This window comes from Triturus cristatus, chromosome 9 (genome assembly GCF_964204655.1).
Source record: "Triturus cristatus chromosome 9, aTriCri1.1, whole genome shotgun sequence".
Lineage (NCBI taxonomy): Eukaryota > Metazoa > Chordata > Amphibia > Caudata > Salamandridae > Triturus > Triturus cristatus.
Window position 1 is genome coordinate 44133385 of NC_140592.1, and position 16808 is coordinate 44150192.

The following is a 16808-nucleotide window of genomic DNA, read 5'->3' on the forward strand; positions in this document are numbered from 1 at the left end:
CTCACTGGATGCAGTCTAACAAGAGGATTACCAATACCCCATAGTTATAACCTATTAGCAACACAAATGGGACAATGTAGCAATCGCAACATGCCCATCCATGTAATTGCAATTCATTGCGAAGGACAGATTTTAGAAAGTTCATGATGCGAGGCTTGGAGTCAAAGATTGTGCTCTTCCCAGTCACGTTTGGCCGGGATGGAACTTTGAGGAGGGAATATAAACAGGAATTCATTTGTCATGTGTTCTGGGACTAGGTGTTATAACAGCCATTCATGATTGAATATCTACTAATGTTAGGCCAGGGATTATATGCTCCTGGAGTGAGTGAGATCTTTAGATAAAGCTTTGTGACATCTGCGAACAGTTGATGTGAAGCGTTGGATTGTTTGAGAGACTTAGTCAGTGGTTCATGAGTTATATGAATAAGAGTCGGGCATAGAATTCAGCTCTGCTTTACGTCATGATTTTGATCTGAAGGTTTGAAAGATTGGCTCATTTGATTTGTTGTTGATCGATTAGCCAAGTATGAGAGAAACCAGATCAAGAGCAGCAGCAAAATACAGTGCCTAATGCACATACAGGCAACACTCGCCCTGCTTCAGGAATTGGGTTTCACAATGAACGCCACCAAACTCCATCTTGTGTACTGTCAGATATAACCTTTTCTAGGGTCCATACTAGATACTATCTAGGCCAAAGTGTATCCCAATCAGCAACGGGTTGCCCACCCACAACAAATGCTGCCTCATTTTTATCCATACTGTTAGCTCTCACATTCATGCCACGAATATGCCTCCTTACATGCCCTGTCTTCGCATGCAATTACAACATGCTTGTTACAACGACAGTGTTGTAACAAAGCATACCATAACCCCGCAAGTCATAACAACGACTTGTTCAGGGTGGGGGGGGAGGCGGTGGATGTTGGATGTTGTACCATAGTATAATTTACTATTCCAACTCAAGTATGTGCCACACTAGGGAAGGTGTTGGATTTTAAATCCAACACCTTCTGCCCCCTCCGCAAGTCATTGTTACGACTTGCGGGGTAATGGTATGCGTTGTTTACATGCGTTGAAAAGGATTTGAGGTTTACCTCATGCCACTGCTAGGATGATGGCATCATGCATTGCAATAGTCACATAATCAACAATGCACATGCAACCCTTGCAGGAGTCTCTGGCGGTCCAGTGGTCACAAGCTCAGGGTAAATGCGAAGATCTAGTGTTGCGTGCAAAATAGCACCACTCTCTGCAATGATGGACACCCACCAACACGGTGTAAGGCATGCCTTTCACTTACTAGTTCTGCATGTGACCATTAAGATGGCCACTTCTCTCATAGACTGGGGTGCTCGCCTAGGCCACCACACAATGAAGGGGTAGCCGCCCAGATATTATCAGGATCCCCACATCAACTTCCTAGACCTTCCAGAGATAAAAATTTGCTCTCAAATCTTTTCTCCAACACATTCAAGACTAAGTAGTTCTGATCAAGAGACAATATAACAGCAATGTACTACATACAGAAGCAGGGCGGCACACATTCACTCCAGCTCACATGGCTAGCACAGAACATTTGGCAATGGACAGTTGAATACAGGGTACACCTACTGGCAGAACATATCCTGGGAATGGCCAACAACCCAGTGGATCTACTCAGCTGGTCACATGAGCAAATTCATGATTGGGAAATCCACCCGCAGGTCCTTCAAACATACTCACTCACACAAGTGAGGAACATCAATCAAAATCCTATTTGTACCAGACATAAAACACTTAATTCCCAAGCTTTGCCACTAGATACCCACACCCGTGATCCATAGGGAATGTACTATGGATCAGCTGGTTGGGAATCTTTGCCTACACTTTTCTGCCTCTCTCACTGCTTCCGTTAGCAATCAAGAAGCTCAGACAAACGTCTCTCACCCTCATTCTAGTCATCTCAACATGGGCCAGACTGCCTTGATACTCCACTGTACTAAAACCATCAATCGGTCCCCAGGAAAGACTTCCACTCCTTTCCTGGAGACGCAGCCAAATGAAACACCAGACCCATCACAGCCCATTGGCACCCGAGATCCTAGAGTTTGGCTACCTCTATCTTCCACAGGAATGTATGTCCATCCTTAAGGAAGCCAAGCGACTTACAACTTGTGCATGTTATGTGGCAAATGGAAATATTTTGTTCACAACTGTATTAATCACAGCTCTGATCCCCTAAATCCTTTTGTGCAACAGATATTTACTTGCCTTCTTTACCTACAAAAATCTGGCTTGGCTTACACATCCATTCACTTGCATCTAAAAGCAATTACAGCGTAAATGCAGAACAGACAACATACTTCGCCGTTAAACCCAGCAATTAAAACGTTTATGGAGCGGTAGTACTAAAAAAGTAATACCGCCTTAAGACCCTCTTGCCGCAGTCTGGAACCTTAATATAATTCGTACCAGATTTATGGGACTACCCTTTTAAAACACATGCCAGCTACAGTTCATTCCATGAAAGGTAGCCTTCTTAGTAGCTATTACTTCCATTAGACATATTAGTGGGCTATAAGCTCTTGCTGCTAAAGAGCCTTTGATGAGAATACTTAAAGGCAGGTTTGTTCTAAGCACCAACTCTACTTTCCTTTCGGAGGTGGTATCCCTTTCCATCTCAACCAAACTATTGAACTTCCAGCTTTCTATCCACAGAAAGAGTCCGTGACCAAATGTGCACTGCACACTCAGGAATTTAAAAGGTCTCTTATGTACTACATAGATAGGATCAAGCCATTTGGTTTGTAAATTTAGTGAGAATAACTTAGCCTGAGACCTAGGTTTACAGATCAGTAACTTTTCCGTTTTTTTGTGTGATCTTCGTATAGCTGTTTGACAAAGTAATGATGTTACCATTTTAGATAAAACTGGAGGTGAAATGTTGTGCTCATTTTTCTGTAGTTGTAGCACAGAACAATGTGTTGTGTTTTCATTCTTGCAGGGGACAATATGATATTCTTGTCAGCAAAGATGGTAGGCAATCCCGTTGTGTTGGTTGCTATGATAATCATGGTAGCTTTGGTGAATTGGCTTTGATGTACAATACACCTAGAGCAGCTACCATTGTTGCAACGTCAGAAGGAGCACTTTGGGGACTGGTAAGTAGATTTTTATTTCAATAAGAGTGTTATTGGATTATACTTCGCTAATCTTTTTTGTGTTTGTGTACCATAATCTCTTAACTTTGATCTTTTTATTGCAGGATCTCTTTGTAGATCCATTTCTACTTGTCTCGGCCTAACGTTTAAAACAGAGCCTATGTTAATATTGCTACAGATACCCATTTTAGGTCTCGCGCCTAGCGTTGCAGTGCTTAGAACTGCTCGCGCAGCGCGTGACCTTTAGTATGTGAAAAACGGGGTTTGGAAGCTGACTTAGGAATCGCACACGCTCGTGCATGTGCTTTTGCTATTGTGGCCCGCTATTGGCCTTTGCGTGCGTCTTTTTTTATAAAAGACTGCACGCAATTGGCCAAAGGCGGGCGCATTGCTCCGCCCACGGCCTATTGGTGTCTATTACGCACTTGGTGTGCGTAATAGACACCAATAGGCCATGTGGTTTCAATTATCGTGCCCAGACACGGGCGCGATAATTGAAACCACATGTCTCGCAGTGGCGCGTGCACCACTCGCAGGCTTTTTTTTTTTTTTTTTGGGGATCCATTTCACACGGAAGAAACAAAGGGCTGGAGTAAACACCAAAGCTATTTTCTTTGCCAGTGCTTGGTTTCATGCGTTTGGTCTGCGCTGGACTAGTCTATTACAAGTATGTGGCTACCAAGTTTGGGTAGCAGCATATCTTTTTATTTTAGTGGCATGCTTTGCAATACGCAATATAAAATATCAATTGTATCGGCTTGCTAAGGTCAGATCGCTTGGCTTTGCCAATAATTGTTTTTCTTTGCATTCTTTTAGCTTAGATTTGTTCCTCGTTTTAAATTCTGATGTCATAACGCGGGGCAGGAGGATCTATTTACGCCAGACTCGGGAGAAAATGAGTTCTCTGGGAGAACCTTTAGATATAAAAGCCATCATTTGGTCTTTTGAAATATTACCTATGACGCCATCACCAAAGACGCAGTGCTTCTGATCTGGGTTTTCATTTAGGATCACATTGCGTTCTGGGAGTTGTAATATTGGTACACATAACATGACCTAACAGACCCAACAAACCTGAAAACAATGATTTGCAAAAGAAATGCCCAGGACAAGCGCGTTGCCTCAGTGGTGACGTGAAGCCATCTGGTAACATTAGTATTTCACCTTTTCTAATGGATTCGAAAATAGTCTTGGCGTTACTCCAAAAGCAGGCTTCATGTCGTGTGAGTGTAGCATAATATTATTTCCCGCTGCCTGTTCGCCCCTTCCCTTCCTACAGAAGTACGTGTGAAGTTTCAAGATGGAGGAAGCTTTCATTGTTCAGTCTATAGTAAGTCTGCCGGGTACGCAAATATTTCAGGAATGGGGTATACCTGCTCTCTGATTTCTGGATGAAACCAAAACTTTACTCAAACAAGTGCTAACGTGTTCCTACTTTTCTAGTTATCACGGCATTGAATTTATCGGAGATTTACCAATTTTCTCCCGCTGCCCTAAGAGCTCGCGCGCTGCGTCTCACTAACTTGCCCCCGGGGCTGAAAAGGCACTTGTGTCGATGTCATGTAAACACTTAAGATGTTGGAAGTGGCGGGCCAGCTGTAATGTGACTCTCATTTCAGGCTCTCGACTCACGGTGGGAGGAGTTCCTCGCTGAGCATGCATCTCCCTCACCTACAGGTAAATGTGAATTATTCCCTAAAGGCACCTGCCTCTAAAAAGCCCACAGGGTTGGCACCGTGCCAGTCGTGTTGCAGCCAGGGAGGTCAGCATGCGACTGCGCCTTCCTTGGTCCCGGAGGTTTGAAGGCCTGCGCTTGGCATGGATACACAGTTTGCCGTGCCTGCCAGGCCTCCCTTTTGACACCGCCCATTTAGCGTGAAGTGATTCTGGTGGTGTAAAGTTTTGAGGGCATGCTTCAGGAAAGATGAAGGGGCGCGTGCACGTTGGCAAAGAAATGTCTTTCCTACTGATGAGGTAATTCAGTGGGTTGAACACTTGCTCCTGTGATCTATGTGTAACCTACAGCCAGTAACAGAGATATCAAATTGCCTCAATCGTGCGAGGTGTTTTTGTCCAGTGCAAATTTTCCCCAAATGTGGTACATTCAATACAACATTCATTGCAGGAAAAGCTATTCCCTCTGTAACCTTAAGAGACATTTTAAGGCATGGGCACAGTGGACGCTGGCCAAGAGCCCCAACCTTTCAAGGACCCCTGATAGAGCTAGTTCTGTACTGCGGAGTCTTGCCCTTATGACCATGAACAATTCTCAAACATATTGATTTAAATACTATTCTCCTTTAATTTATTTTGAATGTGGGTGTCTATCACAGACATTTTGCAGAGAAATGTTGTGTTTTTATTCCATGCAACATCAATAACATGTTCTTTTAGATCAAAACAGGACCCCACGCGAGAAATGGGAAGGTGTCACGTAATTAATTTGTGATATTAGTGAGCTGCTGCTGCGTTCCAATAGTGAAAACACACGACACTATCCCTGAATTTTAGATGTAAACACATTTAGATTTGGACCAGTGTGTCTGTGCATGCACTGTCAGTGACCTGGCCAAAGAGGGCATGAAAGAGCTAAAACTAGATCAAAAATTCAAAGCAGTTCTGAACAGGGTCCCCAAATATACGTTTGTATCACGGCCCGTAACATTGGATCATCAGGTAGGGATAATCTCCAGTTGTAATACAAGGTATTATTTTCTGTTGCATACTGTTAGACAGAGAAATATATAGCAGTTGTCATCTGTCACCAGATACGGCGACAGGTGGCTGCAATAAGTGGGGTTGCAAAACTGCCAGCCACCTGAAACACAAAGCAATTTCAATCCAAGTGTGCAAGGGAACAAAAACAAATCTGATCGGTCTGCCCCGCCCTGTGGTGTTCACCTTGGAGAGGTGGGTCAGTGGCCGCCTGATAGGGGGCGCGAGATGTGACAGGTGGGGCCAGCGAGGTGCGCAACAGTGCACGGGGGAATCCGAGGGGGGCATGCGGCCCCTCCATTCTTCTCTCACCCCCCCGTTCCCGTCGGCGGCCCTGGGCAGGCATCGACACGGGAACACGCATGGTGACTTAAACCCAACCTTAGAGACTTTGGCCAGGTGAGACGGCTGCGTCCAAGATTCCTGGTGCTGGCGCGCATTTGTTAAAATGTCTGTCATGAATCACGATTTGCTGTACTCATTTCTGCGTGTGAGTGTACGTCGTACTTTAGATTTCATTCTGAAGCCTCAGTATGCCAAATGCGATATCTGACTCTCTCTCTATCTTTCTCTCCCTATCTTTCTCTCCCTATCTATCAACCTGTCTATCATTTAATTTTACAAGTGTTTTCATTATTGTAATTAACAAAGCAACTTCAATATTACACAGCTTAAATTTATTTCCTCCTGCTCTAAAATACGTCCTATTTTTACCTATATCTATGGCATATTTTCTTACTGAGAAGGATAAACGTTTGTCAGCAATGCAAGCATATAACCAAGTGACCAGTAGATCTTTAGGCAAACGCCTAGCCTACAGAGATATTAAGGCACATAGTCCCGCATCTAGTCACGCATCCACCAATCTACCCCATGCCATATAATCCTGGCATTTATCCATCCATGCAACCATCAGTATAAAAACGTGCAGAAACAAGTATACATATATATTTTAATTTAATTTACATTTATTTGATCTATGCATATCTTTAGGTCCAGGAGTAAATCCGCTGCAGCACTTGGGGTCATCCCTGTTGGATTTACACTGGTCTCATTGAACTTTGGGTCTGTGATGCCAGGAGTCGGTTTTAGTCAATGAAAATCAGTGGGATCATTTACAATGTAAATAGCTCAAAGGTGCATAATTGCAAGACCTATTGCATTGCAAATGCTTGTTTAAATTTGGAAAGAATGTTGTGTAATCTTTTACAGTAGCAGTTAGACTAATTCCCTTGCTAAATTCATTGTGGCTTTTTATTCTGCCCACCATTAAATAAGGGTCAATTCCACTAAATGAAGTAATTTTTTTCTGTTGAGTAGGTATTATTTGTGTTTTGAAATTATTTTGGGTCACCGATTCCTGTAAATGATCCTCGTTTGAACATATATTTGTACATTACCATAAAATAAACCTTTTCCCTCATTTAGTCTCATTCATTCACATGCTTTGAATTATTCACAGGTAATCCAACTGGGAATCCTCAAACATATCCCAAAGCTAACTTGATACAGTGGACTATACACCTCACTGTGGATTTCTATTCACATTTATATTGGGTGACAAAGAAGCACTACAATCCCCAGAAGTCAGAGTATGTCTAGCTAAAAAAGCCCATAGTTAAACATCACATAAGCAGTTTGACATCATTGCTTCCATATGTCTGAATATTCTCGTGAATACTAGTTGATTTGAAAGGAGTGTTGCCCCTCAAAGACTGATATGTCTGGCAATAGTTACTTACAATTCCGGATAACTTGGAAAAGAAACCTGGAAAAGACCAGTAAGGATAGGCAGGGCTCTAATCGTTGGCAAATTTGCCTTTGTTAGCATAGCTGGTTTTCATTCAATCCTATATCATACAAGTCACTATGAAAGATTAGTAGTGCTAGGTGCAGAAACTCGCATTTCAGTATCACCTCTGAGAGGCTGACTTGACTAAGACAGTCTGTCATTTGTCAGGTTTACATCTCAAATGGCCTTAGTGTTTGGGCAGAGTCAGTTAGACCCCAAGCATATTCTTACATCTGACTGGCCCTGTTCCAACACTGCTGTATTATGTATGAAAATTGTGTGTGCAATAATTTTGACAAAATAAAATTCTCCATAAATGTAGGTCTTCCTCTTAATACATTTGTGTGAACTGGAGCTCCTGCAGGCTTAATTAAGCTACTATATCAGTGGGTCCTGGGGCAATTTGTTGATTTTTCTAACTCTAAGTGAACTTTTTAAAACAGTAGAGCATGTTGTCGTATTTTTGGCACGGAGCCAAAGTTGCTTGACAGAATATTGCTTTGAGATATTGTATGTGAGGTTGTCACATAAAAAAACTGTCTATCCAGTTAAGAGAAAAAGAACTGAGAGACGCAGTTTTTTTGATAAATAAATCGAAACCAATTCATTAGAAACGAAAATGATAGTCAATGGAAAATGTGGATCAAATGATAAAGAACATAGGTTCAACTAGTGCCATATAAAAGAGTGGAATTAACCCTGAGAGTTCAGGATTTTAAAGATGTGGGCTATGGAAAAGATGAACTGCGAATTGATGTGGAGGATTGTATTATTGACTAGAGTTACTCATAAATGATATCCTTCAGATTTGGAGTTTAGGAGGAAGACAATAATAGCCAGGGGGAAATGGAGGACGTATCTGAAAAAACTTCCATGTTCGAGGCATATGAGCTGCAGATTATACACTTTTGCATAGATCGCCATCTGGTGTTGGGCCCGGATGTTTGCAGTTTGTTTTTCTTCTTGGACAGTCTTTGGAAGTCACGAGTTCGGTGACTCCTCCTTCGGTCCGTACTGCGCATGGGATTCGGCTCCATCCTCAGATTGTTTTTTTCCGCCATCGGGCTCGGATGTGATACTTCGTGCTCCGGCTTCGAACTTTTTCAGTTCGACCTTCGGCGGAAAATCCTCGTCCATCGAGATTCTTAAGACAAAAATCATCTTCTTCATCTCTCTCGGCGGATCTTCTCGATTCCAGGCACCGGCCTAAGGGCCTCCCTCGACTCCGGTCTCGGCCGATGGAAAGGACTCCCTTTAAAAAGTGCCCAAAATGTGGGTCTAAATTTCCCCACACCGACCTGCATCAGGTGTGTAACCTCTGCCTCTCTCCCGAACACGAGGCCTGAGACTGCCCCGCCTGCAAGTCTTTTCGATCGAAAAAGACCATCCGGGATCGAAGAGCTCGACGCACCATGGCACACTTATCGACTTCGGCTCCACCCGACATCTTCGGAGACTACACCGGAGCTTCGGGGCAGCAGCACACCGAGCAGGAGGAAGAACTCGTCAGCGCTTCCGAGGCCGACGACTCTGACCTGGAGGAGATCCCACCGGCGCAGAGGGTCGTGAGTACTCTACCCCCTCCCACTCCCGTACCCACACCGAAAGAGACTCCGGTTACACCTTCGCCTCCGGGCCTAGGGAAAACCAAACATACAGCTTCTATCACCCCACCTTCGGGCCCGGTGTCGAAGCATCAGAAGTCTCCCGGCTGCTCGGGCTCGAGCCAGCCTACTCCTGGTGCCGAAAAACACCGTTCGGCACCGAAGAAAACCAAACCCAGTTCGGCTCCGAAGCCATCGGGCTCGAAACCTGCACTCTCGGGGCCGACAAAACATAAGCATAAGCCCCTCTGCACCGACGTTCCGGCGCCGAAGCCTGCCTCGGCACCGAAGAAATTGGAGGCTTCGAAAAAGCATGGCGTGGAGAAACCATCGAAGCCCTCGGCTCCGAAAACATCGACACCAACCAACAGACGATTCGGTGCCAGGAGAACTATTTACGCCAGATCCTTATCAAAAAACTTTAACAAAGGATCCAAAGACTAGGCATTTAACTTTGTCTTCCAAAAAACGACATTTAAACAAGCCAGATCCTCCTCCACCGCCAAAACGGAAGGACTCTGCCACGTCTCCCTTCAGAGTACCCTCCCCACCACCTCCTCCACCTCCTCCACCTCCCATATCTCCGCCACCTTTGCCTCACCGCTCTCCAACCCCATCTCCAGACCCTAATTATGGAGATCCAGATTATGATCCGGCAGACGCCCCACTAGACCCCACACCTCCAGGGACACCAGACCCATGGGAGGATTACCACAACCCCGATGTACCAGATATGCCTCAAGATGACATTTATCCATCCAGGCCATCTCCTCCAGAGGACTCCCTGGGGTTCCACCACTTAATACAGCTGGTGGCACACTACCATGGGGTAGAATTACACACCGAGCCAGTTGAGGACGATTTCCTACTGGACACTTTTGACATACAAGATAAGGCCACAGCAATACTGCCCATGCTAAAATGAGTAACCAAACATGCTGCAGAGGTGTTCAAGGACCCAGTCAGAGCTAGGGTATTAAACCCCAGGATAGAGCAAAAATATAAAGCAGCCCCCACAGATCCTGCATATATTAAAGGACCTGCTCCCTTAGACTCATTAGTGGTATCCACAGCTAGGAAGCGGTCTAACTCTCAATCCTCAGGGGAGGCTCCACCACCAGATAAGGAGTCAAAGCTCTTAGATGCGTCTGGTAAACGCACTGCCTCGCAGGCTGCAAATATGTGGCGCATCGCCAACACGCAGGCACTGCACGTTATGATAAAGCACATTACGATGAGCTGGAGGCTATCATGCAACACCTCCCAGACAAACATAAACACAGGGCTCATGAGCTAATACAGGAGGGAAAGCTCATTACCAACACCTCAATTAAATGTGCCCTCGACGCAGCAGACACAGCTTCTAGAGCTATAAACACCAGTGTTTTGCTTCGTCGTCATGCCTGGCTCAGAATCTCAGGTTTTAAGCCAGAAGTCCAGGCATCTATATTAAATCACCCCTTTGACCAACAACACCTATTTGGTCCAAAGGTGGACGAAGCATTGGAGAAAATGAAAAAGGACACGGATACAGCAAAGTCTATGGGGGCATTACAATCCCATACCCCTAGACGTTCATTTCGTCGTTCCTCCTTTCGGGGCACAGCCAGAGGTTACTCTGCCGATAGCGCCTCTACTTCCTACAAGTCCCCTCCTCAGAATTCCTTCTCGAAGGGCTATCAGAGGTGGATATAGGGGAAACAATAATAAGGGCAGGGGCAAAACCAACAACACCCGTTCTGCCACACCGCCTGCCCAATGACTCCCCCACTCCCCCCAGACCATTCCACTCCAGTCGGGGCAGACTACGGCATTTTCTTCCCACCTGGGAGACCATAACATCAGACAAATGGGTGACACAAATTGTTCAGTCAGGCTACTGTCTCGAACTAACATCTACCCCACCCAATATTCCACCCAGGCACCGTACAATGTCACAAGAACACACCACACTGCTCAAACAGGAGGTGATCTCCCTCCTGCAAAAACAAGCTATAGAGCAGGTCCCCGTCAATCAGCAAAATTTAGGGGTCTACTCTCTGTATTTTCTAATACCAAAGAGAGACGAGATCCTGCGGCCCATTCTAGACCTCCGGCCTCTAAATGCATACATACATTCGGACCATTTCCACATGGTCACCCTTCAACAAGTTCTCCCACTCCTCTGTCAGGGAGACTTTCTCACTACATTGGACTTGAAAGACGCATACTTTCATATTCCAATACACCCTTCTCACAGGAAGTACCTCAGGTTTGTGGTGGACGGTCAGCATTACCAATTCAAGGTTCTCCCCTTCGGAGTCACAACCGCACCATGGGTGTTTACCAAATGCCTAGCGGTAGTAGCAGCACACCTCAGACGACAACACATTCACGTCTTCCCTTACTTAGACGACTGGCTGATAAAAGCAGCGTCCTACAACCAGTGTGTGCAACATACAAACAGCACCATCCAACTGCTCCACCAGCTAGGCTTCACGGTGAACCATCAAAATTCCCACCTCATACCATCTCACACAAAGCAATATCTCGGGGCCACTATAGACACCTCCAAGGCTATAGCCTATCCCAATTCAGCCAGAATTGCAAGCATACAAGCCTTGCGCCAAACATTCATTCTTCAGCACTCTCTCCCAGCAAGAGTGTTTATGAAGCTAATAGGGATGATGGCATCTTGCATCTTCATAGTGCCCCATGCAAGACTCCACATGCGTCCACTCCAAGAGTGCCTAGCACGGCAGTGGAACCAGGCCCAGGGACAGCTGACGGATCTGGTGTTGGTGGACGGCCGCACCCATCACTCTCTGCAGTGGTGGAACACCACAAACCTTTCCAAAGGGCGGCCGTTCCTGGACCCGGTTCCTCAGGTGAGTCTAACAACGGACGCATCGCTCTCCGGCTGGGGAGCGCACCTTCTACACCTCACAGTGCAAGGTCTATGGACGCCACAGCAAAAGTCACTCCACATCAACCATCTGGAGCTATTGGCGATCTTTCTAGCCCTGAAATCCTTTCAGAAACAAATTTCAGCCAAAGCAGTCCTCATTCGCACAGACAATATGACTGCAATGTATTATATTCAAAAACGGGGGGGGACACACTCTCCCCAGCTCTCCCGCTTGGCACAGAGCATATGGAGATGGGCAATTCCACAAAAAATCTTTCTCCTGGCACAACACGTCCCAGGCATACAAAACACCATGGCAGATCTGCTCAGCAGACAAACGCAGCAACTGCACGAATGGGAACTGCATCCACAAGTTCTTCGCCCATTCTTCCACAAGTGGGGGCATCCTCAGATAGACCTCTTCGCCACCCACGAAAACAAAAAATGCCCAAGCTTCGCCGCCAGATACCCATTGTCCAAAGGCAATGCGATATGGATGAACTGGTCAGGCAAATTTGCATACGCCTTTCCACCTCTCCCGCTAATTCCATTAGTGGTAAGGAAGCTACAACAGCACTCCCTCACACTCATTCTGGTAGCTCCAACATGGGCCAGGCAGCCGTGGTACACCACACTACTACAGCTATCGGTGATACCACATCAAAAACTGCACCTGTCCCCATGCCTCCTGACCCAGAACCATGGAGAAATCAGGCACCCGGACCCAGCTCAGCTCAACCTTGCGATCTGGCTCCTGAAATCTTAGAATTTGGATACCTTAACCTTCCCCCTGATTGCATGAACATTATCAAAGAAGCCAGACGTCCTACCACTCGAGCATGCTATGCCGCAAAGTGGAAGAGATTTGTTGTTTACTGCCGTAACAATACAATCGACCCTTTAGATGCATCCATACAGCACATCATATGCTATCTGCTCCATCTTCAAAGGTGTAACCTGGCATATTCATCCATACGTCTACACCTAGCAGCAATTGCTGCTTACCTACAAAACAGACAGCATTTATCACTGTTCAGAGTGCCTGCTATTAAAGCCTTTATGGAAGGCCTTAAACGAGTAATTCCACCCAGGGCACCACCTTCCCCTGTATGGAATCTAAACGTAGTTCTTACAAGGCTAATGGGTCCGCCTTTCGAACCAATGCATAAATGTGAGTTACAGTTCCTCACTTGGAAAACAGCTTTCCTCGTAGCTATCACTTCCCTTAGAAGGGTTAGTGAGATACAAGCGTTCACTATACAGGAACCCTTTTTACAGATACATCACAGCAAGGTGATACTTCGCACAAATCCAAAATTTCTGCCCAAGGTCATTTCCCCCTTCCATCTTAATCAATCTGTTGAATTACCGTTTTTTTTCTCGCAACCTCAATCTGTTGCGGAAAGGGCTCTACATACACTTGATGTTAAAAGGGCTTTACTGTACTACATACAAAGAACGCAACCTTTCAGAAAGACGAAACAATTTTGTCTCCTTCTCTCCACCGCATAAAGGCAACCCCATCTCTAAATCAGGGATAGCTAGGTGGATTGTAAAGTGCATACAAATTTGCTATCACAAAGCAAAAAGAACATTATCTGTTCCACCTAAAGCCCACTCTACAAGAAAGATAGGGGCTTCTATGGCTTTTCTAGGGAACATACCCTTAGATGACATCTGCAAAGCAGCCACATGGTCAACATCGCACACCTTCACAAAACATTACTATGTAGCCGTGCACTCCAAACAACAAGCTAGTGTGGGCCAGGCTGTACTAAAGACACTATTTCAAACCACTGCAACGGATACCGGTGGTCGCCGCTAGGGCTGGGTACTGCTATATAATCTATGCAAGAGTGTATAATCTGCAGCTCATATGCCTCGAACGGAATATGCTACTTACCAGTATGCATCTGTTCTTGGCATGTAGAGCTACAGATCTATACACGCCCACCCGCCTCCCCGGCTACCTGTATCCGTTCCAGTCTATCTTATTTAGATACAACACACATGGGTTTCTTACTATTATCACTACGCTCCATCTTTTCCCTGCTGGCAAAAAACAATCTGAGGATGGAGCCGAAGCCCATGCGCAGTACGGACCGAAGGAGGAGTCACCGAACTCGTGACTTCCAAAGACTGTCCAAGAAGAAAAACAAACTGCAAACATCCGGGCCCAACACCAGATGGCGATCTATGCAAAAGTGTATAGATCTGCAGCTCTACATGCCAAGAACAGCTGCATACTGGTAAGTAGCATATTCCTTTCTCTTTATCATTTCCCAAAAATCTCATAAAGATTTATTATACCCAACTGAAAGAACTTAACAATTTTAAAGTTACAATTTTCAATAACATAAATAATCTTCCAATTTCTTGGGTTTATGTTTGACACGCTCACTTAGAGTCCTTTCGGGAACACCTTGTGTTTTGATTCCATGTGAATTCTTTTCCAACCATAATTTTACTTCTACCTCATTGCACTTTGTAATTCTCCGCGTATTCCACCATTTACCATCAGATAACTCTACTAAATTTCCTCTCACATTTTTAACTTCCTTTGGTTCAGAAAACTTTGACCCTCCTTTTTTAGTCATGTTCCCAGAACAAGATCTTACCACCTCCCCCTTTCCAATAACCACTGCAGCTCCTGTTATCTTGTCATTGTCTTTTCTGGTAAGCATCTTGATGCCTCTCAACTTTGGCACGCACCTCAGTGATCTTTTCACTTTTCTTACCACTTCTTCCCATCCACGCCGGTACTGACATGGTGCCAGGCACTCTTCCCTTGAGTAATCTAAACGGAGTCTCCCCAGTCACCGAATGAGGAGTGGTTCTGTAATTCCAAAGCAAATTTTTTACTTCAGTTTTCCAACTCCTTTTTGTAGATAGACACAATTGAATGCAATCTCCCAACACTCTGTTAAAGCGTTCCACTAACCCATTACCTCTGGGATGATACACCGGAGTCCTCAAGTGCTTTATGCCCATTCTACCAAGAAAACCACTAAACTCTTCTGAAGTAAATTGTGGTCCATTGTCTGATAGCATCTCTGCAGGAGAACCGTCTCTCCTAAACACCTCATCACAAAATGCAATTACACTAGTAGATTTAACCTCTCTAACAAATGCCACTTCGGGCCATTTTGAATAATAATCCATCATGACGATGGCATATCTTTCAGATGGTGGCAAACAATCAAATGGACCACATATTTATCGATTCCTAACCTCTCCCATGGTCTATCTGGTAACCTGATAGGAGTTATAGGAGTCTCTTTCAGCACGTGAGATTTATCACTGCATGTACATGAAATACATTCTCTTACAAACCTCTCAATATCCCTGTCCATTCCTGGCCACCAAAAATCCATCCTGGCCTTCCTTTTAACAGCTGACATTCCTCCGTAACCTTCGTGCAATAGCTCCATCAACCTTGTTCTCAATGAAGATGGAACAACTAATTTATCACACCTTCTTACAATGCCATCAACCACAGACAACTCCTCCCACACATCCTTATAACATTTCACTGATTCGTCCAACTTCCAACCGAAAGACACAGGTAATTGCTTAACCACCTCCATCATAACTGCATCCGGAGCAATCGCATCAAGCCATTCTTGGTTTGTAATGGCTTGACACACTTCCTCTCAATGCTAGCCACCATCCATTCCTCATCAACGTTAGAATCAACCTCATCACTGGTCACTGGCAAACGGGATAAGCAATCTGCATAGACATTCCTTACACCCGACCGGTACTTAATTTCAAATGAAAACTCTTGCAGACGATATTACCATTTAGCTATGCGTGGGGTAGCTCTTCCCGCTCCAGACGTAGTGAAAACATCTATCAACGGCTTATGATCTGTGTACAACTCAAACTTAGTTCCCCATACATATATCTTAAAGTGTTGTACACCCCACCAGCAAGCAAGAGCCTCCTTTTCTATGGTGGAGTAAGAAGGCTCAGCCCCCTTGAGAGTACGTGAGGCAAAAGCTACTACTCTTTCCTTCCCATTGTCCCTCTGCATCAACACAGCACCCAACCCATATCCACTGGCATCTGTCACAATTATTGTTTCATGTTAGGGGTTGAATGAACATAACGCAGTAGCATTAGCTACTGCTTTCCTAATATTCATGAATGCAGATTGACACTCTAAAGACCATATAAAAGGTACACCCTTTTTCATCAAACAATGCAAGGGATGTACCAGATCGGAAAAATGATACACAAATTTGGAATTCTACTCGGCTAAACCAAGAAATGACCTCAATTGTTCCTTATCACGGGGAGAAGGAGCTTTCTCTAAGTCGGCTACTAAATTTAATTTTGGTTTAATGCCTTCAATTGATAATGTGTGTCCCAAATATTCAACAGTAGGTTGAGCAAACTTACACTTTTGCAGACTAATGGTTAAACCAGCAGATTCCAATTTGGTCAGAACTTCTAACAAAGTAGCATCATGTTGACTATTGTCCTTCCCCCATATTAACACATCATCTTGAAACACTAATACTTTATTAATGCCTTTCAGTATTGTTTGCATTACTCTCTGGAATACAGCAGATGCTGACGCTAGACCAAAAGGCATTCTTACAAATTGATATGCGCCTTCAGGTGTTATGAAAGATGTAAGATGTTTTGACTTTCTTGAAA

The 16808-nt window shown here is 44.7% G+C and overlaps 1 protein-coding gene across 1 annotated transcript in view; it reads left to right on the forward strand.

The window, feature by feature from the left end:
- The window catches only part of PRKAR2A (protein kinase cAMP-dependent type II regulatory subunit alpha), an 826119-nt gene that overhangs the window by 397111 nt on the left and 412200 nt on the right, over positions 1 to 16808 (forward strand). Inside the window, exon 6 of the mRNA XM_085624357.1 lies at positions 2989 to 3145. Within this exon, the coding sequence (XP_085480483.1) occupies positions 2989 to 3145 (157 nt within the window). The remainder of the gene's footprint in view (positions 1 to 2988; positions 3146 to 16808) is intronic.